General features: G+C 41.6%; 1 protein-coding gene across 7 annotated transcripts in view; it reads left to right on the top strand.

Moving 5' to 3' along the window:
* Positions 1 to 245: 245 nt before the first annotated feature.
* eml2 (EMAP like 2) overlaps positions 246 to 24,182 on the top strand; it is a 38,357-nt gene continuing 14,420 nt past the window's right edge. For 2 of the 7 annotated variants that reach the window (XM_078246964.1, XM_078246966.1), the window contains exons 1-4: positions 246 to 469; positions 13,699 to 13,938; positions 16,847 to 16,964; positions 17,117 to 17,218. In XM_078246964.1, the coding sequence (XP_078103090.1) occupies positions 268 to 469; positions 13,699 to 13,938; positions 16,847 to 16,964; positions 17,117 to 17,218 (662 nt within the window). In that variant the 5' untranslated portion in view covers positions 246 to 267. Of the gene's footprint in view, positions 470 to 6,434; positions 6,457 to 13,698; positions 13,939 to 16,846; positions 16,965 to 17,116; positions 17,219 to 19,522; positions 19,632 to 24,182 lie in introns of those variants that run through there. The other 5 variants (XM_078246965.1, XM_078246967.1, XM_078246969.1 and 2 more) reach the window with 3 other exon arrangements.

Consider the following 24,182-nt stretch of genomic DNA (forward strand, 5'->3'; position numbering starts at 1 on the left):
ACTGTTTTAATAGGTTTAACTCCAGAAAAATCCATCCAATAGAAAAAATTGAGCTGAGAGGCCTGGAGTAGAAAATAATCAGTGTGAACATGTGAGAAAGATTGCCGTGTGGTTCCTGTTGCTATGTCTCTTACTTTGAAAGTGAGAAGCGGAAGTCTAGTATGTTACATAGATTGCAGCTTGAGGCTGGCAGCCAGGCAGGAGCGGGAGAGTAGAGGGGGGGGGGGGGTGCTAGAGCAGGTAAAGGTGTATGTGTTTGGGTTGTTTATGAATGTTGGGGAGACAGGAAGAGGTGACGGCGTGAAGAAGAGACGGAGAGGGGTGGAAGGAGGACAAAGGACCCGACCGAGAGGAGGAAGAGCTGGAAAGAAAGAAGGAACACGAGAAGAGGGAAGGATGTCGGAGAGGATAGCTTCGTGTGGGAGCCTGTATGACAGCACCAACCTGCTGCTACAGTACTGCAACAACGGTGAGCTGTTTCTCATTTCACCTCATCATCACACACAACAGAGAAAATACAGAGATGGGGAATTTACTCTGGAAGGCGCTCTGTAATGTGCACCAATCGACCCATGAAATTTGACACTGACATTCATTCGTTGGAGAGCCTGTGTGTAATATATATATATATATATAATTTTTTTTTTTTTCCTGCTGCCTATCCTGCATCAAATGTTTTGTGACTGCGCAAATTAGCCTGATTGGATGCATTGTATATAAATGTCATTACATTTATTATTTATACTTCATTTTATAGAGCTTTTGTGGTTTTATTTTCAGGACGTTTAGGCTTTTTTCCCCACCCTGTAGTGTAACAGTAGTGTTTTTTTATGGTTGAAGAGTGAATATATATCAGGCTGATATCTACCTTTTTTATTAGCCTAATCTATCAGCTATCTTTGAGTGTTATTTACCTCTGATATGATTGGGGTTCCTCTCAGTCCACAGCTACAAAACACTGTCTCCAAAACACAGCTGACTCATCGCCTGAAACACAAACAATGTGAAAGGATGGTGCATGGTCATGAATGGGAACCTTGTTATGATTACAACATTGCCAGCTTAAACTTATCAACATGATCCGTTTTCTGAATTTGAATATATGATGGTCATTTGGCAGTTTCATTAGCCGCTCTTCTTCCTCCTGAGGACCTAACGTCTTTGTAGTTGTATCTGTCACATCCTGCTTTACAAATATCATGCAAATACTCTGCTGCTGCTTCCAGGCCAGATCATATCTGTGGTAGGAGGATTGTGACTGATTATTAAATTGTGTCTCTTTCAGCTGAACGAGGTATGGTTTCTCCAGCTGTTTCAGACAAAGTAGTTGGTATTTTAGTGTTGCTACAGTCAGGGCAGATTTATTTAGAGACATAAATATCACAAAAGTTCAGTTACATGCATGTAAACTGATGCTGTGATCCGAGAGAACGGTCTGTGGTTTGACACACCGGTCTCTGCTGTCTAAACTTCACAGACGGCCATATTGAGCGACAGGTGCAGGGACAGCAAGGGGTCATGGGAGTCTGATCAGAGCGGGTTGCGTTTGTTACCCATGTGCCATTCAAACCATTTGGTGAGTGTTGTGGTCCAGAGCCTTCCTGCAGCTCCCCGGGTCCAGATTTAAGTTCAGCTGAAAGACAAACGCACAAGTCCTGTGCACTGAGCTTCACAGGAGCTTAGTGCAGGTGATGGATTCAAGCAACAATAAAAATGAATTAAATGAATACAAAAAAAGCCAGTTGCAGGTTACCAGAAGAGCTTGTCGAGTGACAGCTGGTCCTGCCGTGAGGAATCAGCTGGTTAACCCGGGTGTGTCCAGTGTAGGTTGCCGTTTTGTTCTGCCCTTCTAAAGCATATGGTCCCAGCCCTGGTGAGTTGCTGTATTTCTGAGCACCCAATATTGTCAAAGGGACAGAAAGATGAGAGAAAGAGGGAGGGAGTTGAGGGAATATCCTCCAGAGACAAAGATGTTTTATTTACCCTTATTTCAGGTTTAGAGCTTTGCTTTTTTGGGTTACTGTAGGACTAAGGTTAAGTTAAGGAAAGTGGTCAGACAATACATGTGTATGTCTCAGGGAAGGGCCTCACTAGTGTAGAAAAAGAGTCCTGTATGTGTTTGCTGATATTTGCAGATATTGTGTTGATGCCCAAAAGGAAAGGGGGGGGGGGGAAAAGAAGAAAAAGTATTTTTGTTTGCCTCCCTTCACTCAGATTTCAGAGGTCCAACTCTCTGGAGCGGGGAGAGATTCAGCTTCTTATCAAGGACACTTGAGCCTGAACTCTCCCTACTCAATATAACCACCTCCCTCTGTGTTACAGTCAAGGCTCAAGAGTCTGCAGGTTTCTCATCCAACCAGTGTTTTGAGACTCGTTTTCCTGCCATTATGAACAACTGTATTTTTGCCTTTTTGGGTCGTGACTTGTTGCTCCTAGTGCTCAAAGATCTGGAAGACAATGGGAAGTATTTGTACACCTAATAGGGCTGCACGATTTATCGTTTCTTTTATCGTCATTGCTATATTAGTCTCGCATTGCCAGACCTTCCTCCACAGCGCTGCGGAGGAGGGTCTGGCTAGTCCTCACAGCATTCCGGGATGGGAGAAAAACGTGCTCTGGTTTATTGGCATTTCTTTAAACCAATCACAATCGTCTCGGGCAGTGCCAGGCGCTGGACAGAGCCACGGTGCCTCTGCAAAATAGCCTCGGGAAGGAACTTGTTTTGGTGGAACGTGTGTACGTTCAATGGTTGTTTTAGTCGTGCGAGAGAAAACTCAGATTGGACAGATAGTCTAGCTAGCTGTCTGGATTTACCCTGCAGAGATCTGAGGAGCAGTTAACCACAGTCCTCATAGATCCACCGGAGTTTAGAATGCCAACACAAAGAAAGCAGAAGGTAACGGACATCCAGCGTAATTTCCAGCGGCACTGGAGCAATCCCCGGAGTGTAACGTCGTGGATATAGACCAGTGGTTCCTAACCTGGGGTCCGGGGACCCCTCAGGGGGGCGGCAAAGATCACAGGGGGGGCGCAAGTCTTTATCTGGTTTGAGGTTGAGGTAAAAAAAAAAAAGTATTTGCACATGTTAAACAAATTATGATAATACACTAGAATATATAATGTATACAAAAGTCTGTATAAAAACTATCTATTTTTGTTCTGGCTTAAAATTGTAGGCAGGCTACTTTAGTAGGCCAAACCTCCGGGACCTCTTAACCTGGGACCCTTGCTGCCGTTTTTCCATGTCAAAAAAGAAAGTAAGGCTCTATCTCGAGAGTTACCTCAACTTCGGTTTCGGAGGGGGGGCTCAGCTTTTCTTAGACATAAGTAGGGGGGGCGCCAAGGAAAAAAGGTTGGGAACCACTGATATAGACTATTGCAATATCAAGGATTAAAGCCATGAAGATGGCAGCATTAAAGCGGTTCATAAACCGATTTAAGTACAGTATTAAATATTGAATCTTGATGCAAAACATGTTCGCCATGATATAGGTGCTAAAATTGCTGCTGAAAATAGGCCTGTGTGAACCAAACCTGAGAATCCAATGAAGTCATGAGGGAAAGTGTGATGAGGTGTCTCTTCCCCCTGCTTGCAGCAGGCGAGACACAGGTGAACAGAACAGAGTAGAATAATAACAGAGTGGACTGGAAGGTATCGTCTTGTCTGCCATGATTGAGTTGGAGTCTGGGTGTGCTGTTGATCTCATCAGTGCAGCATCTGCCAAATGAGCTTCAATCAACAGTCTTTCTTCCTTTTTGTTGTCTGTCTGTCCGTCTGTCCTTTTCTTTCTTTCTTCCTCTGCCATCTGTCCTCTCACTGTAACTAGAGATCCTCTACAGTGCGTTCATCAGATCTGCTCTCCTTTGCCACCTGGTCACATCTTCAGCAAATACATTTTGTGTTCTCCCTTTTATAGTTTTTTTAGTCTTATTGTACTCGGGTGTGGAGTACATGTTCTTTGTCATATAGGGCACTATAAATCATCGTTTTTCCTACTATTATAAGGCTTAGGCGAAGCACTTTAGCAGTCTTAGGCACCACATAAGCCGAATGAAAGTAAAATCAATTGTGAGCATTAAAACTAACTAAATGACTTTTCTCTGATTGTAGTTGGTCCCCAACTGAGTGATATTTATTTATTATCTGCTCTAGCTTTTCTAACATTGTAGACACATATATGGTTATAATAATGGTCCAAAAATCAGCTAAATTGCATTTCTTTTTTATTGAAAAACCTAAAATTTTCTTGAGGGAGGACCCCTAACCACCAAAAACGTGCACCTAAGTCTTTAACATACCTAGGGAAAACACTGTAATGAGTCCGTTTAGCTTCTCTGGTGCTGCTGACAACTTCCGTGGCTTCATCTAAATGATCCTGCTGAGGTAACCTCCACCCATCTGGGACTCCAGGCAGCATAAAACAAACCCGAAGGATTTGTTCAACACACTTTTTGTTATTATTTGTCACGCCCCTTCCTCAACAAATAGACTGCACCAAATGTATACCATTGCTCATTTCATTCAGTTTGTATTGTCCTAACATCAGCACAGAGACCTATGAGAAACAATTTAAGAGGCTCTACAGTATGAAACAAAACCTTAAATGACTTAATTCTGCAATATATGCAAAGTTACACACCAGCAGCCCCACATGGCTGAAAGGAGTAACTGTCGGTGCCCACACATCTATAAACCACTACTCTTCTCAGTGTATGCAGGAAGTTTGAGCTGTTGTTGGTACTTCCAGTTTTCTCTGTGTAGTTTTGTATTTCACTTTGAGATTTAATTTAGTCACCAGCAGGGCGTGGAGAACACTTCTCTCTAGTGCTCACATCTGGAAATAAATTTTTGGCAACCCCATTTGATGAGTCAGCGTGGTAAAAGTGGTGTATCTACACATATAGTGCCGTTGTAGTCTCGCATTGCCAGACCTTCCTCCACAGTACTGCGGAGGAGGGTCTCGCAAGTCCACACAGCATTCCGGGATGGGAGAAAAACGTGCTCTGGTTTATTGGCATTTCTTTAAACCAATCACAATCGCAGTTGCAATTGCAAAACACACATTAACACAGCACATACTAAAATCAGGTAACATAGATGCATCCTGGGTGAATGCTAGCAGTGCAGCATACGGTATGTTCTTTCACATGTAGATTGAGATGAAATGACTGAAGCCGTGTACTGCATCACAGACCTCTGATTTGCCAACATTGTGAGCATGTACTATAGACGGGGGGGCACTTAGCTGATTGTGTAGTGTTTTGCCTTTAGTCTAGTGAACATTTAAAAAAAATTCAGAAGCAGAAGAGGAACAAACAGACAATTTTCAGTTAATCCAACTGAAATTATTATTAATATTATTATGATGATTTGTATGATGTTCCTCTTGAGTTTAATAATATTTGTGCTTCTTTAGTTTAAGTTAAGGCTTGTGTCATTTTATATTTTTCTTATTCTCAACCAATGCCATGAAAATACCCAAACCAACAGTATGTTAGTTTTTCTCTCAGTACCCTATCTGTGGAACTCAACCCTGAATTCATTGGTCATGTAAATCTTTAAAAATGGGTCAGCAATATAGTTTCATTTAAAGAAATGTTCAGCTGGCTACTGTAGTTTTTAATTTTCAGTTGTGGATTAATACATAGTGCTCTAGGGAGTAACAGCAGGACAGCATGTGGTATTGAGTCAAAATAAACTACAGTGTGTGTTCATGGTAATGAAGGAACATGTCACCCAGTGTGACTCACTGATGTGTTTTTAATAGTTTTTGAGCAACAATGGAGCTCTATGAACAGAGAAATAAGATACAGTATGTCAGACTTTGGATACACAGACAATACTTATTAGGACCAATTGATTATTGGTTTTGGTATTTTGAAGTGTGTGTGTGTGTGTGTGTGTGTGTGTGTGTGTGTGTGTGTGTGTGTGTGTGTGTGTGTGACCCTGGAATCTGTCTCTGCAGCATCTCTTCCTGGTGGTGCCTGGCTGTACAGATGCTAGTGCAGCGTGTATGTGGATCTGAGCCAGGCTCCACCCCTTCTGCCTCTGTCCTCACTGCCTATTGCCAACGAGACAGGAGGAGGATGAAGAAGTGGAGGAGGAGAAGTACGGGAGGGGGGAGGGGATAGAAGGAAGAGGGAGTGGTCCTGTTAACAAGGGTAAGAGAAGGAAGTGGAGGCGGAGGAGGGAGGGGTTCAGCAGGAGAGGATGGGGGATGTATGTGTGTGTGTGTGTGTGTGTGTGTGTGTGTGTGTGTGTGTGTGTGTGTGTTAAGAGAGAGAGTGATGGAGCACTGGCCCCAGACGGGGAGGGGAGTGAGTCGGAGTCCAGAAAGCCTCTAGGGGAAGAAGAGTGGAGCAAGTGGAAAACCTGACTGAGTGTTTTACAGTGGACTGACACTCTGGTTGATTGACAGGAGGAGTGACCAGACACTTAGCGTGGCACAATGGCAGGTAGGTGAGACGAGCTCCACCTTCATCATCACTTCACTGCACCATGAATATTTCAGCAGCCTTCAATTTTCTTATTGCCCTGCGCCGACCTGCCATTGTCCATCTCGCTGTCTCTCTCTGGCAGCATCACAAACACACACACACACACACACACACACACACACACACACACACACACACACCTCTGCATTTCATCATCCATATCTTTCCATCTGTCTTTCCTCTTACTCCCTTCCCTCCAGCTCCTGATTGGCTTCTTCCTCCTCTCCATCCACCCTTCTCTTTTATCCACCACGCTTCTTCCTCTCTGTGGTCATTTTTCTGTATCCTGATAGCAGCCATGAGTCTGTATCAGCCTCATGTCAGCTGGGCTTTAAGTATCACTTTACAGTCATTTTTGACTGTGCTGGGATGGAGAGAAAAGTTAGCTTGCAATATAAAGTGTGTGTGTGTGTGTGTGTGTGTGTGTGTGTGTGTGTGTGTGTGTGTGTGTGTGTGTGTGTGTGTGTGTGTGTGTGTGTGTGTGTGTGTGTGTGTGTGTGTGATAATTCAAGGGCAAATTGAAAAGTAGCCAGCTCTGCAGCGTTTTTTAAACAGGTGTCCTGACAGAAGAGGGGATGAAGGACGCTGATGATCTCTCCATCTTTTTCTCTCTCTCCTCGCTTGCATCCTTCTTTTCTGTAGCTCTTTCTCTTATATCATGTTTAGTTACATGTAAACAATGATACTGTAACATGTCAACAGTGTTGGCATTTACAACTCAGACTAAACATGCTATACATGTTTTACAGGTGTAGACATCACTTTATGCACCTATGTTTCACCAGGCTGAAAGACAATTTCCCCTTATATAACATATCTAACTATAAATAAACATGTTAAACATACAACCTAGCGTATGTTTCATGCTACTAGAATAGTGAACATTGAACTATTTTAGACACTGTCTGAATAGTAAAACTGTCTCTTCCAGGTTCTTTCATTTGATCTCTGTAGCTATCTCCCCCGTCTCCTCCTCATTGTTTTCCTTTCTGTCTGTTCAGTTCAGTGTAGCTAATGGCAGTTTAGATAAACAAGATTATTGCCGCATTTAGTTAAAGATTAATCATTAATCTCTCTTTCTCCCGCTATGAGTCCTTTCTGTTCCTTTCACTCTCGATCTCCTCCCACCAACAATCTGTCCTTTCTCTCTCTTGTGCCCACTCTCTGTGTTTTCATCTCACCTGGCTGTATTCTATCATAAGAAAGTCATTTATTTCTACAATAAGTAAAGTAAAAAAACAAGTGCTTCATTTCTCCCAAATGTGAGAGTTGGATTGCTCTGGAATTACTATAACTGACTGTGACTGTGTCATCTATGTGATCACTAGATGGAGTAATGTTAGTTTATTAGAATCCCCATTAGCTACAGCAGGGCTGCAGCTATTCTTCCTGGGCTCTGACATGTTAGAGAGTCAGAGAGAGTAGCTAACCTACAGTAGCAGGACAGTAAGATTTTATTTGTGTAATATCACACTTCAGGAGGTGAGACATCACTTTATTTGTATTGTTTTACAGTACAAAACATACATAGGGATAATACTTTTATGGAAATTAGCTTCCTATAATTCATTTACCAGGTCAGAGTTTTAATGTTGAAATGGGTCATTGACTCAGAAACAGCATTTATACCACAATGAAGACTAATGATAGGCTTTTAGGAGCTGGCAGCTATTTAAAAAGGGAGAGCCACCGTTTCAATTGTTATGGAAACTATGGGTTACAATACCAGGATTAAATGAATTATTAATATATGAATTATTGTGTATGTGCATTAACCTAGAAATCTAGACGCACCCTAACGGCAGCAAATGTAATTTGGCTTAACATAAGGACGGCAGAGTTGCGACGGTTCCGTGTGAATTCCCTGCTACTTGAAAACAAAGAAGATGGCTGCTGGCGAACAGCGGTCTTTCGAATCGGCTTTGGCCGCGACTCTGGAAAACTTGGAGTTAAGCACTGAAGTCATTCTTAAAAAAGGAAGATGTGTTCGGAGTTTTGCCGACCGGATACGGCAAAAGTTTAATCTATCAACTAGCGTTGCTCTGGTTGGTTGTAGCGCTATCCTATTGCGTGCAGAGGGAATTTGAAAGACAACCGTTTATCCCGCCCCTCGGATTGAGCCCTGCCAATGGTGAGTTCCCAGACCCAACATTGACCCTTGATGTGGGTCTAGCTTGTCAGGCTATATGTGCATTGCATGTTGTTTGGTGTAATCTCGCATTGCCAGACCTTCCTCCACAGCGCCGTAAAGGAAGGTCTGGCTAGTCCACACAGCAATCCGGGATGGGAGAAAAACATGCTCTTGTGTATTGGCATTTCTTTAAAACAATCACAATCATCTTGGGCAGCGCTAGGCGCCAAGCGGAGCCACGGTTCCTCTGCAAAATAGCCTCGGGAAGGAACTTGTTTTGGTGAAACAAGTTTCGTTCAAAGGTTGGTTTAGTCGTGCAACCGAAAACTCAGATTGGACAGATAGTCTAGCTAGCTGTCTGGATTTACCCTGCAGAGATATGAGGAACGGTTAACCATAGTCCACCGGAGTTCAGAATTACAAAACAAAGGGACATCCGACGGAATTTACGGCAGAACGAGAGCAATCCCGGAAGTGGAAAGTCATGGCTATAGACTATGTTGGGTGTAATGTATGTTTGGATCTATAATTTAATTGCGTATTTACCATAGATTTAACTTATTTGTATTTGTATTAATTGCTTTAGTTGTGTTACTGTTTGTGTCTACCTGCCCTGGGACTGCAGACAGAAATTAGCTGGTAGCTCAATCTGGTATAATGCATCTCTTCTTCCTGTATGAGATAAATGTTTTTTTGTACATGATCCCTGACAAAGGAGTGCAAAAAACAGAAATGATAAACAAGTTGGCAACAAAATTCTAATTCATTTGGATAACACAGTCTAATCCTACTACATCCGATACATTTGAGGAAATTTGAGAAGATAGACGATGACAAACGCTTCAGATAGACTGACGTTATGCTACTGATCTATTCTGCCTTACAAGTCTTCCCTTAGCTTGATTTCTGTATGTAAATATGAAGCTTGACTTCCCTGTGGCCCTGTCTCATTTGACTGTAAGATATGATACAGTAACAGTATTCTCTGTTCCCCCCCCGGCTCAGCTTACTGAACTGATGCATGCTGGGAGCTTTGTATTGGCTCGTGCTGAAGCAGTGTGGCCTGTACAATCCTCTTTTTGAAGTGCACTGCTCTTTAATAGCAAGTTAATGTTAATACTTGAAACTGTTGGAGCTTCAATCTCTGAAAAGTAGTACACATGGTGAGTGTGACATTTGCATTAAAAATAATGAGGACAAGGAAAATCATGGTAAATGTTTACATTAAGAGTCTGTTGAGTTATTGGCATTTTATTTTGTTAGGTAGATTTTATCTTTCAAGCAGCCTGAGACGTAAGCTCTGTCTACTTTTAGATGTTATAGCATAGTGATATTTGAATATTGTTTAGCTATTTTGGCTTGATTTTACCATGTAACTAACTGGACAATCACTAGACTTTACTGAAACTGGCCTCTTTACTGAGGCTAATCCTGATATGTTCAGTACTTACTGATACTGTAGCTATTATATGACAAGATTCAGTTTTTTTTTTTTTTATAAATGATAGTGAGTGTTTATTATGTGCTTCCTCTAAAAACAGCTGATTAACACTTTCTTTGCAGCATCTTTTTATGTCCCACCTCATCTTTGCAACAGATACCTCTGTGACGCACCAGGCTTTTGAATAAAGAACACACTTGCAGGAAAATACAAGCATATTCATGCCTAAATGTTTAAACAGATAATTGCACTCTTTTTTAAAATCAAAGGCAGGGGACTACAGATGAAAAATAGCCTTTTGGCTAATTCTGGCTTTTTAAACCCATGGGAGATCATGTGTTTTATTAATTTGCGCTGTCCCCTTCCATAAATGAACTAAACTCAAACTCAGAATAAACTTCTTTCTCACCCTTTTAAAAAGGTGTGTCTCTTTTTTGAATGAAAATATGCATTAGTGATGACCATGAGGACATGGTTGTTGCAGAGCGGACTTCATGACAGAGAGGGGACAGGGTTTAGAATTTAGGATGCATGAAGAGCAACTTGTTTTTTATCAGGCTGTAATCTGTTAATGTGGGCCACAGATTAATAATCCGCACTGGGCAGTTTGCCTTCAATAATCTAGCCAGCCTCTGGTGATGTCATCGTGGTGGGTGTGATGATGGTGAACGATTAAAATGGATAGAGTCCAATATTAGAGGAATAAAGGCAGAGGGTGGAGGGATGTGAGGGGGCTGGAATCAACAGCAGCTCATTTGCTTCTACTTACTAGTTGTCATACCATGTTATACTGTGAAACCAGTATCCTGCGGCAACCCTATTTATTTCTTCCTAAACACTGTATGTACCTAAATGTATCCTGGAGGCCTAAGAAAGATTTTGAATGTAGTTTCTTCCCCATTAAAACATTTGCAAAAACAAATATTTTTGAATATTTTGACACCTCCATTATTTACATCCATCATCAGCTAGCAGTAGGGTTGGGTACCGTTTGGATTTTTACGATTCCGATTCCTAAACCGATTCTTGAAAAACTGAAAAATTTATTTATGGAGTTTTTTTTTTAAATTTAAAATTATTTAAATTGAACAAAATATTAGCGTTTTAAAGTACTTAAATATATAATAAGTAAACGTAAGTCACCTAACACATAACTACAATAATTTAACAAATAACAGTTACACTATTAACAAGTAACAACAAAATAAATTGTTGAGTTGGTATGCCAACCAGCTTCAAACTTTAGCAGTTCTTTTGCAAAACAATGACCATATTTGCCTTCTCTGGCAAGATAAGACACCTCTCCTGACTAATGGCATGTCCTGCACAGGAGAAAACTCTCTCAGATGGTGTCCAAGAGGCCTGGACACACATGTATGAGTTTGAAAGGGCAGACAACCACCAGGCTACAGGGTCTTGTCCTGAACAATAGACTAGCAGAGCAAGTGTAATATGTTTACTAGTGATCACATGCAGTGAATGAATGGTTAACATGCTTTTACGTCCGTTTTGGTGAGCCTAGAGGGAAAATATGCCATTTTAAAAGTAGCCTACATTAACGGTAGCTAGCAAACAGTAGACTACAGAGAAAGTGTGATATTTTTATGTCCGTTTCGGAGCGTGTACAAAAAGCCGTCTATCAGCAGTGATTGAAGAGTGCATGTCCGAGAATAGCGCGGACACGCGCTTCACACCGTGAGCGGGCACGTGCACCACTCGGCAGAAAAGGGAGTAAGAAAAAAGAGTCTGCCGCTGTCCGCCGCGACAGAGGGAAAATATTTCAGTCGGAACCGAAATTTGCGTTCTAATCCGGTCCGAATACTACCGTTTGCGTAGGAACCGGTTCCATAGTGGAACCGGGTTTCGGTACCCAACCCTAGCTAGCGGTCTTCTTTTTCCTCACATTTACATTACTGTCCTCGGCAGTTGGCAGGAATGGGAATGCACACAAGATGATATACATAAACGATACAAACACAATGGAAACCTGCCAGTCAAAACATTTTTCTATAGCACAACTGGGCAAACAGGGCACCTTTTAAATCTTAAAGTGCCCATATTATGCTCATTTTCAGGTTCATAATTGTATTTTAAGGTTTTACCAGAATAGGTTTACATGGTTTAATTTTCAAAAAACACCATATTTTTGTTGTACTGCACAGCTCTCTCTCACTGCTGCAGATCCTCTTTTCAGCTGGTCTCTGTTTTAGCTACAGAGTGAGACCTCTTTTCTTCTTCTTTTTCTTCTTCTGTACTATCTTTGATTGCACTCGCATACATGTGCAGTAGCTCAGATGTAGATCATGTCAGCTAGCTAGCTCCATAGACCGTAAAAGAAAGGCTGTTTCTCCAACTTGGGTCAGTTACAAGGCAGGATTAGCTGGGAGACTTCTAAATGAGGGCGCACATGTAAGTAGTTCTTTTGTAGATTATGGTGAACTTGTGTGTGTTGTAGCAGTGCTTTGCTATTGAGAACGAGGTAGCATGCTAGCGTTAGCATGCTAACGCTAATGCTACGAGCTAACAGTTGTGGTTAGCCAGCTCGTTTCGGCTTGTGACATCACAAGCTGTGCCGATTTTGAACAGCTCACCCGGAGACTGAAGGCAGGACACATTCAGAAACCGTATCTCACTCAAAACAGCGTGGATGGATTTTTTTCAAAGTTTGTATGCGTGTGGAAGCACCAGAGACACAAAAGAACACCCCAAATCCAGAAAAAGTGTTTTTTTCATAATATGGGCACTTTAATGCATGAGGATGTAATGAAGAGGACAAAGCTTCTCTGCTGCCAACTCTGTCTCCATCCCTTTCTTTTAATTTCTTCTCTCCCATACTGTCCATACAAAACAACCACACAACCTCGTATCTGGTGTTGTTTTCCTTCTCCTACACTCTGACTCACACTCACACACGGAGTCTGAATTATTAAAACCAGTCAAGTTTCCTGTATGCTTTTACCCCCCTGAGAAACTCTAAACCATTGATTCACAAAGCAGCAGCAGCTGTAGCAGATATCCCTAACCTTAACCATAAAGCAGCTGCTTGTGTTTATATCCAAATAAATGTTCCAGAATGTTCAAATATCCAGGCAGCAGTTACTCATGGTTCTTAAACTTTAATTCTCTCCTCTCTTACTCTCTAACACTCCCTCTGATTCACACCCACAACTTCATGATGTCTTCTCTCTCGCATATAAATGCGGTCAAGCTGTTAATCTTCGATTTGTAGCCTTCGCTGAGTGCTCATTGCTGTTTTCTTTCAGCACTGCACGTCCATAAAATCAAACATCTGTCAAACATTGTGGGCTGAACTGTCATGTCTTTTTCCTCGTATTTTTAAATTAACAATGTTTAAAGCTGCATGTGATATGTTTCTAGAGTAAGCTAACTGACTTATTTTCATCAGTGTTGTACTTTCCTTCTACAGGATATAATTTGGTTTAACCTAAGACCCTGTCTGCGGTGTACTGGATTGTGTACTGGCACTACAAATTGTACTAGTCACCACCACACTGTGCTTTTTATTCATAATGAACAGAGGTAACATTTTGTTAGCGCTCCTTGTGTGACCTGCCTAAAAGTCGCAGTAACTCACATCTAAACTAAAATCTTCTCTCCTCCTGTCCAGATGACACGGTGTCGGCTGGCAGTAACATGGACATGGAGGACCGGGTTTCCCACCTGGAGCAGAAGCTGCAGCTGCAGGAGGATGAGATCCAGCTGTTGAAGGCAGCTCTGGCTGATGCTTTGCGCCGACTGGGTTACTGTGAGGAGCAGAGCCTGGGGATGCAACCTGGAGGCGTCCATGCTGCTGGGAGGAGATCTCTGGCTACCACAGCGTCAGCAACACCTAGCAAGGGTAAGAAAGGTAACTGGAGAAAAGAGAGCCGAAGTCCTGCAGCCTTTCCTAGTTAGTTAGGCGTTCACCAGTCACTATGTATCATCAGTATTTCTGTAAACATGTTCCCACTGTTTTTATGTTCATATTCTAAGATAGATTGTATACCACTGTGATGGATAGTAAAATTTGAGCAACCATTCAATAACGTGTCGCGGCATAACCACAACCCCTTGAAAACTTCATACTATTGTTACGTCTAGGGGCTTCCAGAGTTTTGGCAGCCCGTGCATATGAAAACGACAGAGAGAAACTCTTGGCCGCCAGGCTACAGGTGAAATAAAGACAAAGACATGCATTCTAGTTAACTAGTACTACAGTTGAAAATTAGCCGACTGGCTAACACTGGCCTACCTGTCATCCTTGGCTTTGCATTGCTCAGCTCCGTCAGCCGACCTGGGGTCCGTTTCAGGAAGCAGGTTTAACAAACTCTGAGTCTAACCCTGATCTCTGAGTTGATTTACCCTGAGATGGGAAACTGAGTTTTTGGTTCCAGAACAGCTGATTTGAGTTGGTTCAATCAACTTGGAGTAGGTTTACTCAGAGTTAAGCGCGTGCACCACCAATATAAAAAGACAGCATGAATGGAGCCATGATACTACGATTCACCATGGTAACAACCACAAACAAACTGGTCGGCGGAAATACTCATGCGCACATATCAGCGAGTTTGAACATGTTATTTAGTTAAAAAAAAAAAAAACACAGCAGCTGAGAATTGGTGTGGGAGAAAATTGCTGCTCGAGTCAATGCGTAAGCTCTAATATAGTGTATTATTTTCATATTTAATCACAGGTAACCTATAATATTACTGGTGAAAACTGGAATGGTAGTAGGCTACACCTATAATTTCATTTAGGTGCAATCCTCCGGGCGAAAAAGTAAACTACTACTAATCCCATTCTGAGGTTGCAGCACCATCATTAACAGAATTATGATTTACAATCATTTATTTCTTTTTAATGTCTCTTACTGGTTTGTGTCCAGGGAACTCTACACAAACGTTTAAAACACATTTCAGAGCGAGTCACATTCTTCTGACGGCGCTTTGCTATACAGTGGCTTTACTAATACGCTCCGCATCACCAATGAAAACTGCCGTTTGCAAAAAAAACATAATGCGACACAAAGAATGTGCTGGGATGTAGAGCATGTCCACGATGGGTGACGTTAGTGATATGAGGACGGATAAGGTTATGTTATAGACTGGGAAGAAAATAAATACCACTCAAATAGGTAGTTATCTGGAAATGAAAAATGACATCTATAGTCGGGGCATCAATATCATCTCCAGACGTATGTCTAACTCCCTGCGAAGTAATACAGCTTCTTCATCAACGGGATCGTCGACACAAGGAAATGCCATGTTCGGAACATAAATGTTTTATAGTCTGCCTAACACAGTTAATAAACCAACACGTTTTTTTATTCATGCAGATAACAAACTGCACTAAAATGCACCTGATACAGACTGAATGAACGACTTAGGAAATGAAAGAGTGCTGTGTCAGAGGGAGGAGACTGAGAGAAACTCGAGGTTTCTTGAAGAAAACCTGCTCCCGACCAGGCTTGACCTAGTCTAATCTGTGGCTTGGTGCATTGTCACATGTCACACAATGTCACATGAATAATTATAAAAAATAATGGTCACAACTTTAAATAATAACAGTAGTTAACTGAACAGCAACATGCACCTGTTGTATTTTCATGCAGGCTGATAACCATAAGGTAAAAGCACTGCTGAGTGATCAGAAAAGGCTCCAGGATTAATAACTCCTGGCTGTTAGCCTGGTCGGGAGCAGGCTAGCTGTTAGCCTGGTCGGGAGCAGGCTAGCTGTTAGCCTGGTCGGGAGCAGGCTAGCTGTACAGAATAAATCTCCATGGTAACTTAGGTGCCTCTGCCTTTATGAAACCAAGTCAAGGCTAAATTGAGCCAGGATAACCAGAAATCCAGGCGTAATACCTTATCTTGGTTTTGTGAAATAGCCCTCAGGTTAGGTTCACAGGCTCAGTAACCATAGTAACTGCCTCTGAGGTCAGGTTACCTCTCTTTCTGAAACGGGCTGGAGTTACCCCTCAATCTCAGGTTTGATTAACCTCTCTTTCTGAAACAGAACACCCAGAGTTTCCCTCATCTCAGGGTTAACAAACTCAGAGTTTTCACTAAACCTGCTTTCTGAAACGGACCCCAGCTCTCTCTCCGTGGTCCGGCACTGGTTAGTCGGTGCTCCGTTGACCGTTCATTTGTAGACATTTAAGACGCGGACAAATAACATTAACACAACTTGATAGGGGAAAAGGATTCTTCCTCACCACATTCAGAAACGCATGTCTTTCCTGCTCCGACTGTCCTCCCAGTCTCCTTAACTTCCGCTGTGTAAACTCCTACAGCTCTGACACAGGTAAGCCGCAACCAATAGGAAAGATTATGCCGTGACATGTCAATGTACTGCTGCAGCTGCTGTGCTGTCAACACTACATCAAATGAGATTATACTGTCATTTCTATTCCATATTGTCATCAGTGGAAATGGCCCACCACTCCTAAAAACTAAATGATTATTAAAAGTTGTAGGTGGCCTTTCAAAGTACTGCATGTTGCAAACCAGTCACCTGAGACCAGTTAAACTGCAACACCTGCAGTGTCAGACTCTGACACCTTTAATTTCACACTTTTCACCTCTGCATAGCCAAATGCAGAGGTGAAAAGTCTCTGCGGCAAATTTATTTTCGCAGAAAATTCTGCACATACTGTCAAAGAGTACAGGGACAACATTACCTCACAAACTGTACAAAGTGATAGTCTCAGATTAAGATTTGTTATTAACATCTGTTAATTCCTCATATGCTGAATCTAATAATAATTTGTCATCTTTTAGTGCGTCAGCTCCTGCAGGCTCTTCCCTCCAGACCTCTGAGTAATGGCTACGTTCAACAGAAACGCCTCCTCTCCTCCCCTTCCTCTCCTAAGAAGGAGGTGCTACAGTCCATTAAGAGGTATACAAAACCAGGGAAATCAACTAGGGGTGGAACTTATTTTTTTTTAGCAGTTGCTTTAGAAAATAGAGGTGAGGAAGGGTAAAGTTAAGTTTCAAATGTGAAAACATACTGATTTCTCCTTAACAACACTTTTGTCTCCTCTCATTCAGGAAGAGTATGTCCACAGAGCGTCTCACCATGGTGAGGAGAGAGATGGGAGCGGAGAGTCTGAGTCGAACCACCTCCACTAGCAGCTCCTCCGGAGGCAAAGGGTAACAACCTTGTTCAGTTTGATGGTGAATCTTGTATAAATTATACACTGTTTCTAAATGAATGAACACCTCCTACACGTAATACCTGAGACATTTCTTCATACTCTGTGTTACTAGAAAAACAACCATCAGTTACATTTTACACTAAGACAGATGTAACCGAGAAAACATTTTAAACCCGGTGTTACAACAAAAACAAACTCCTCTAACAAGCTCAGAGAACATGTTTGTGTATCTTGGGTCAGCAGGGCTGTGGAGGAGTTCAGTGGGTCGCTATAGATTGTTGTAATGAGCTGTCTTACCTCTCTACTCTCCCCTGTCTTTCTGTCTGTAGACAGACAAGAGTGTCATACAGTCCAACCAGAGTGAGTCGGTCTGAAGACACGGTTTGCCTGTGTGACCTGTCTCTCTCCCAATGCATGCTGGGATAGGCTCCATCCCCCCCAATGGCCCTGATAAGCAGGCATAGAAAACGGATGGTTGACTTATTAAAGATACTGGTATGAGAAAAAGCATTTACAATGGAAATTCTCTCTGTGATCGGACTGTAGTTTATTTGATATGGAACCAGCCCATAAAGTTCAGATGTTAAGAAATGACCTGCAATAACCAGATCAAGTAGACAGTAGACAGGTAATTTGAATACTTGAATACATGCACAGTATTCACTGCCTCTTGATTAGAATGATAGCTACACCAACAAAATCCATGTGTCATGACAGTAGGTACTGACTGTAGGGTTATCCTGTGTCTGATATCAATATATCGTTTCAAAATTATTATTATTATTATTATTATATAATTCCATCATTCATCTAAATGCTATCTGTTTTTTCTCTTTCCCTAAATTAATTCCAGGCTCTGCTTTTACCAGTTTTAAAATCCAAGAAATCCAAGGTGACTTATTCGTCCACCGCCGTGAACTGCATAATGAATAACATAAAATGTAGCCTACAAATATATGCTGCCAGTTGTGCCGCCTGGCTGTTCAAGTGTTTCAACGCATGCGTGATACAATAGTATCGATAGTGTAGGGAAACCGTCACGTTTTCTACTATGCATGCGCATATCAGATCGTGCAAGCAGCACAGATCGCGTACCGACAGGGACTGTACTCGATATTCAGAACATTAATATAGCAACAAACAAATTAGCTATGTAAAGATCTAGTGGAGTAATGGCGATACAGTGGAGAATGAAGTCACACTATCTGTGTGTGTTGTAATTTGAGCCTCCCTGTTCTCTGTTTTGATAGCCAGCCCAGCCACGCGTGCATGTTAGTGCATGTGGCCATGAACAAATGTAGGTATTTCATGTTTTGGGGAACGGTCTGTGAGAGCTGTGAGGAGGCAATCCCATGCCGCTGTTTTGTTTTTTTTTGTATTTTGAGTACAGCCCCTTTTAATATTAAATATAACAATCTGAGAAATTGGTGCTGCATGGGAAAAGACAAGAGGAGCAACTGCCTCTGCTTCCAAATCTAACCAGCATCTGTATCTGATTCTGAAAAAGATATTTTACATTTACAGCCGTCAGTGTGGGACCTGCTGGGACTCTTGGGAACTGCTGGTTTAGAGTTTTTGAAGTTTAAAGCACACTCAGGCTTCAATCATTCAGACTGTGTTTTTGAGAAGAGGGAGAGATGGATTCTGCACAGCATTAGCCGTCGTCACTAGGACCGTCTGATCTGTCTCATCATCATCTGTCACATTTCCACAGTCAGCTCTTCATGTTCGCCTGCAGTAAATCTGGGATGTCACCATGAATTATGTTTTACAATTAACTGGCTAGAAGTCTTTGTGAGCCTGACGGACAGGGGAAGTATCCACGTGTCACAGCCAAGTGAACACAACACGTGGATCGCTTTGTCATCAGTAAACAAACCCGCATGAAGTTTATCTTTGGTTATACAGAGTCACACACACTTTTGTCTGTCTTTCATTGCGTTCTGTCTTACTTCTAAATCCATTTTTTCATCCTCTGCACTATTGTTTCTTCTCTCTTATGAACAGTTAAACCTCATTCTTCTTTTCTCCATATTTCTTCTGTCTGCTGTTCTTCCTCTAATCAGCATCCACACGTCATTTCTTTCCTTCCTGCTCCTCTTTCCTCTTTTACTTTTCCTCTTCCCTTCCCTCCTCTCTCCCTCTCTCTCTCCTGTCTTTCTGCTGATGGATCAGATTACCAACAGTGCTTGGTAAAAGGGGGTGTGGTTACCAGGCAGAGGGTGTGGGTCTGCACAGTCAGGAAATGCGTTCTGGTTGGACGATGGGGCTTCCTAGGCTGAGCTAAAAGTTTGCTCAGTGAAGCAGGAAGTTGTGTGTTGCTGTAGCTGTTGAACAGGACAGGAACCGCTCTGACTGCTCACCACTGTTGACTGTTACTGTAACGGAGCCATGAAGAAATCTTCCAGGTAAATAGTTTCTTTACAATAGATACTCAATGATTGACAAAGAGAGTGGAGGACTGTGAGCATAGTGGATTTACTGATAAAGGTTTTTGGAGCAGAAAGCCCTACGCTTGTACTGATTCTCAACACAAAATTAATTTCAGAAAAAAATGGACAATTACTTTTTTTGGTGTCGCATCCAGCTAGTTCCTCATCTGTTGTTTAAATAGATTACAGATTGCACAATTAAACACTGTGTGGATGGTCTGTAAAATGGATTCATTTCAGTTATTTTAAGTCTTAAAAAAAAAAAGTAGTAGTCTGTAGTCACTCGCTGTGGCTTCACCACAGCCTGAGGAAGTGTTTTGTTTGTATGAAACTCTGTTGTCACGCAAAATGTTTATACCCCGTCTACAGGGCTGTGGGTGGCTGTTGGGAGGGGCTGCAGCATAGTAACATGAATACAACAGAAACAAGAGCCAGCTGTGTGAGTGCACCATAGATTAAGCGGCAAGAGTTAAGAACACAAAAAATACAAAATTATGTAATTTTGAGAAGACTTAATCATAGGTTAACTGTGTAGTTCAAACAAGTAATGATTATGTGACACTTGCTTTTGATTAAGAAAAGCTCTCAGATAATGTATTAACATTGTTCATCTGCTCAAAGAAACGGAAATCTGACTTTTATGGGAACCATAATAAGGTGTCAATGTCTTTTTCTGAAGTTGATCTCTTACCTAACAAGTCTCTTATTTTTGTCATTATATGGTCCCATTTAATTGTAATTGCATTTTTATTGCAATTTTGTCTTTGGGCTTCTAATGATGGTGGAAACAAACAAACGCACACAATCTCACACACTGGATGAGTAAATGTGAAATGACAGAACACGCTGTGCTCAGCAGTTCTGTCAGTTCACATGACCCACTGTAGTTCTATTTGCATGTGCTGCCTTGGGTGGTACCTAGATTGACATTCATTTTCAGGTTTTCCGAAGGGATTCTAATTCATTCATTCATTTCTAAAAACCTGTAGAGCAGCTTGTAATTGAAAGTGTGTCCAAAAACACTGCAAAGACAGTTCTTATAGAACACCCTGCAACATTGTGTCCACAGACAGGAGGCTGATGCAGCTGTGGGACGGATGTTATACGATTACCGATTCTACTCCGCTTGCAAAAATACTGATAACATTGATTGGACCTCCTGTTTAACATGCAACAAACATATTGACCACATCTCTGCAGAGAAGCATTTTTAACCACTAAAACCAGGTTTTGCCCCAACAAACCAGTTTAACATACTACGACTGCCTTTCTTTTTATCCAATATTACGTACATTTAAAGTCAAGTTCAGGCATTGTACAAAGTTGAGTATTGCCAAACGGGTCTGGATTTATGCAAATACAAGGAGGAATAAGGAAAAGATCTCCATCATGTCCACCCTACCCATCTCTTTCATTTTGTCTCTGTTTAATGGGACAGAAAGCTTTAAGGTGTAGCTTTACATTTTCAATTTAAATACATACTTTTACGTATATAATTGTGGCCTTAACATAGCCTTTGTAAAGTAAACAAGGTTTAACAACTAGAATAAATAACTTGCCCTCTGTCAGATTAAAACCATGAAAATTCTGATGAAGGAAAAGATTAAAAGATTTGCATCGTGTTGAAAAGATTGATATCTTTTCCGTTTTTCAAGTCAAATCTTTCTCCCTGTGACTCGCTCTCTTGTTCTCTCTCCTGCTATCTCTGTTTCTCTCTCTCTGGTATTTTGTCTGATGCTACGATAACTTCAAAGTGGTTCAGTCTAATATAAAATGTAACAATGGAGTTCAGTCTCTCAGTGTATTCTTTGTTGAGTGAAGATGATCAGATACGTTTGTGTCCATTAACTGAACCACTGCAGTTCTTCAGTCATAATGGACACACAGTTGGGTGTACGATCCATCAGTCAGACCGCAATATCCATCTTCTCTCCGCCTGCATCATGGTCATAAAAACTGATTTACTACAACATCCACCACCCAGTCTGATGGAGCACTTTACTCATAAGATTAAACTGTTGAGGAATATCTTGTAAAACAAATTAACAGAATTGTCAGCCATAGTGCACACTGGAGTGATTATTTCATTGATTGCATTGGCAGTCTAAAAGACGTAACTTGAAAAAGATATTTGAGAAACTTTTTAGGTTTTTCAGATTGGTTAGGGAGTGCTTTAGGACAAAGAGCAGCATTGGATATTCATTTTGAATCGCGCACAAACACCTGAAATTGGGAACATGCTAAACATGAATTAATCAGCATGTAAAAATTCTCTGGCCTATTTCTGTACGCATACATGAAGCAATCCCCATTCACAGCTGAGCTGAAGGAAGGGTTCGTGTTGATGTTTTCAGAGAAGCGGAGCACATTAATTACTGTTTCTGTCTGCTGTGTGAAGCATTTCTCAGAGGAACCCTGAAAAGTCTCTGCTGCTCATTACTCCCCTCTGGGTCTTACACAAACCAATTGGGTTTTCAGACTGCAGGCAGGCAGAAAATGCCAACAACACACTCAGTGCTGCATGTAAATGAGTGGTCTGTTTGTGCATTCCTTCTCCCTGGAAATCTTGTGACTGGGACTGCAGCCGCATGGGTTTTAGATCCAGTTATTTGCCCTGTCTGGATGCCAATTACCCAGCATGCCCTGCACTAATTAATGTCTCTGAATCAATCTTGTTCTCTCATTGGCTAGAACTTGGCCACGCCTCATCTTCCTGGCAGACCCCCCACACACACACACACACACACACACACTCACACACACGCAGTTCAGACAAACAGGCTTTTATGTGGTTACTTTAAAGAGCCGACACATTGGCTGGCTGCCTTCAGCTGCACAACAGAGACCAACCGACACCAGTCAGGTCCTCAGATCATCTGCCTGTAAACTCTGCAGTCTGTCTTTTTTAATCTTCTTCCATTGCTTTGTGTTATGTTCAAACACACACATAAGCTCTGATCTTTTATGATTGATAATTCTCTGTTCTCTTAATCGTTGTCTCCTATTGATTTGTAAAACACATTGTGGCTTTATGACTAAACGTTATTAATACATTTGACTTGACGTGACCTGACAAGCTCTCGTCTCAGGTAACCTTCCCAGGTAACTCCCTGTTAAACAAAGTTTAGGAAAAGTAGGCACACATGATTCATCCTGGTGCTTGAAGGTTTCCTGTTTCTCAACAAGCAAAAGTTACGTTCAGTAGTACTCTTCTACTTCAGTGGATGCATTTCCTTCCTCACGAAACCTTTCCCAAAGCCGATTTATTTGATATTTGAAATTATCTTCTTCACTTGTGCGTCACCGCCACCAACTGTCTATATGCTTCCACAGACACTCAGGAAAGTCAAACACATAGCCCCAGATGCTCCAGTTGCTGAGCAGGAAGAGACACACCCTCAGTTTCCCTTATCTCATCAAGCCTTACTTTTACTGCTGTTGCCATGGTGATATCCACTTGTCAGCTGAGGCAGCACTGATGATCTGATTGTTTGACAGCACCCTGACAGGTTAGGTTGAGTGGTGAGCGTGCACTGAAATGCTCAGCGGGCAGTTCTGCTTGGTTGACAGACAGCTGATTCAGGAACAGTTGCGGCTGTAGCTCAGCTGCTGTGTACTGATGAGCCAGCTACAGATTTTGATTGACAGGTCTTATTATGGATTTTGGCAAAATGGCTGACACACCGGTTGTCACTTTAAATTTAAAGTAGTTATCCAACATTTTCATAGAAAAACATTCAGCTTTTCTATGTGACATTTAGTAACACTAGTACTTTACTCTATCTCACTTCTCTCTGTCATCTTTGCTCTGATCCTCCCTGTCATATTGTTGGGCTGAGCACCATATTCACTGTGTGTTTAACTGGTTATACTCAGTGACACCATCCATGTATGTACACAGATAATAAGGCTTCTCTGTTTACTTTGTGTCTGCTGACTCGACCAAAGACACCTTTTATCAACCGGTGTACACAGTCACATTAAAGAGTTGGTACTTTATTCATTTGTGTCTATTCTTCAAAGAAAAACAGAACTGTGTTTCTAGCTTTGTGTCTTGTTCAGTAACAAAGATGTATGCCTAGGGCGGCATTAACTTTCTATACAGTAGGAGCCTTGACCATAAAAGGCCTGTTGGCTTCTGTTAAAAATGTTTTTAAAACAAAATGACACCACGCAGACTTTTAGAAAAATTGACATGCATCAAAATTGTGATCCTAGTTTTTCGGAAGCCTAAACAAATGATCTTTAATAACTGTTTTTGCCGTCAGGGAGGAAAATAATGTCCGAAGCATTGTAAGATGTGAAAATGTTCTCCATTTTTAACTGAGATGTTTCACACACCTCTTTGCTGGATATGTTACCTGTTGGTTATTGTTATAAAGTTGAAAAAACAAGTTTTAATTCCACAAGTTTGGTGCACGCTGATCATCTCAGTTAATATGTAGGCTTCTGTAAATGAAAACAATATTTCCAAGCCCCGGGGACCTTAATCCGGCCTCCAGAGTCCATCATCTCAGACAAGAGATG

Source organism: Sander vitreus, chromosome 3, assembly GCF_031162955.1.
Source record: "Sander vitreus isolate 19-12246 chromosome 3, sanVit1, whole genome shotgun sequence".
Taxonomy (NCBI): Eukaryota; Metazoa; Chordata; class Actinopteri; order Perciformes; family Percidae; genus Sander; species Sander vitreus.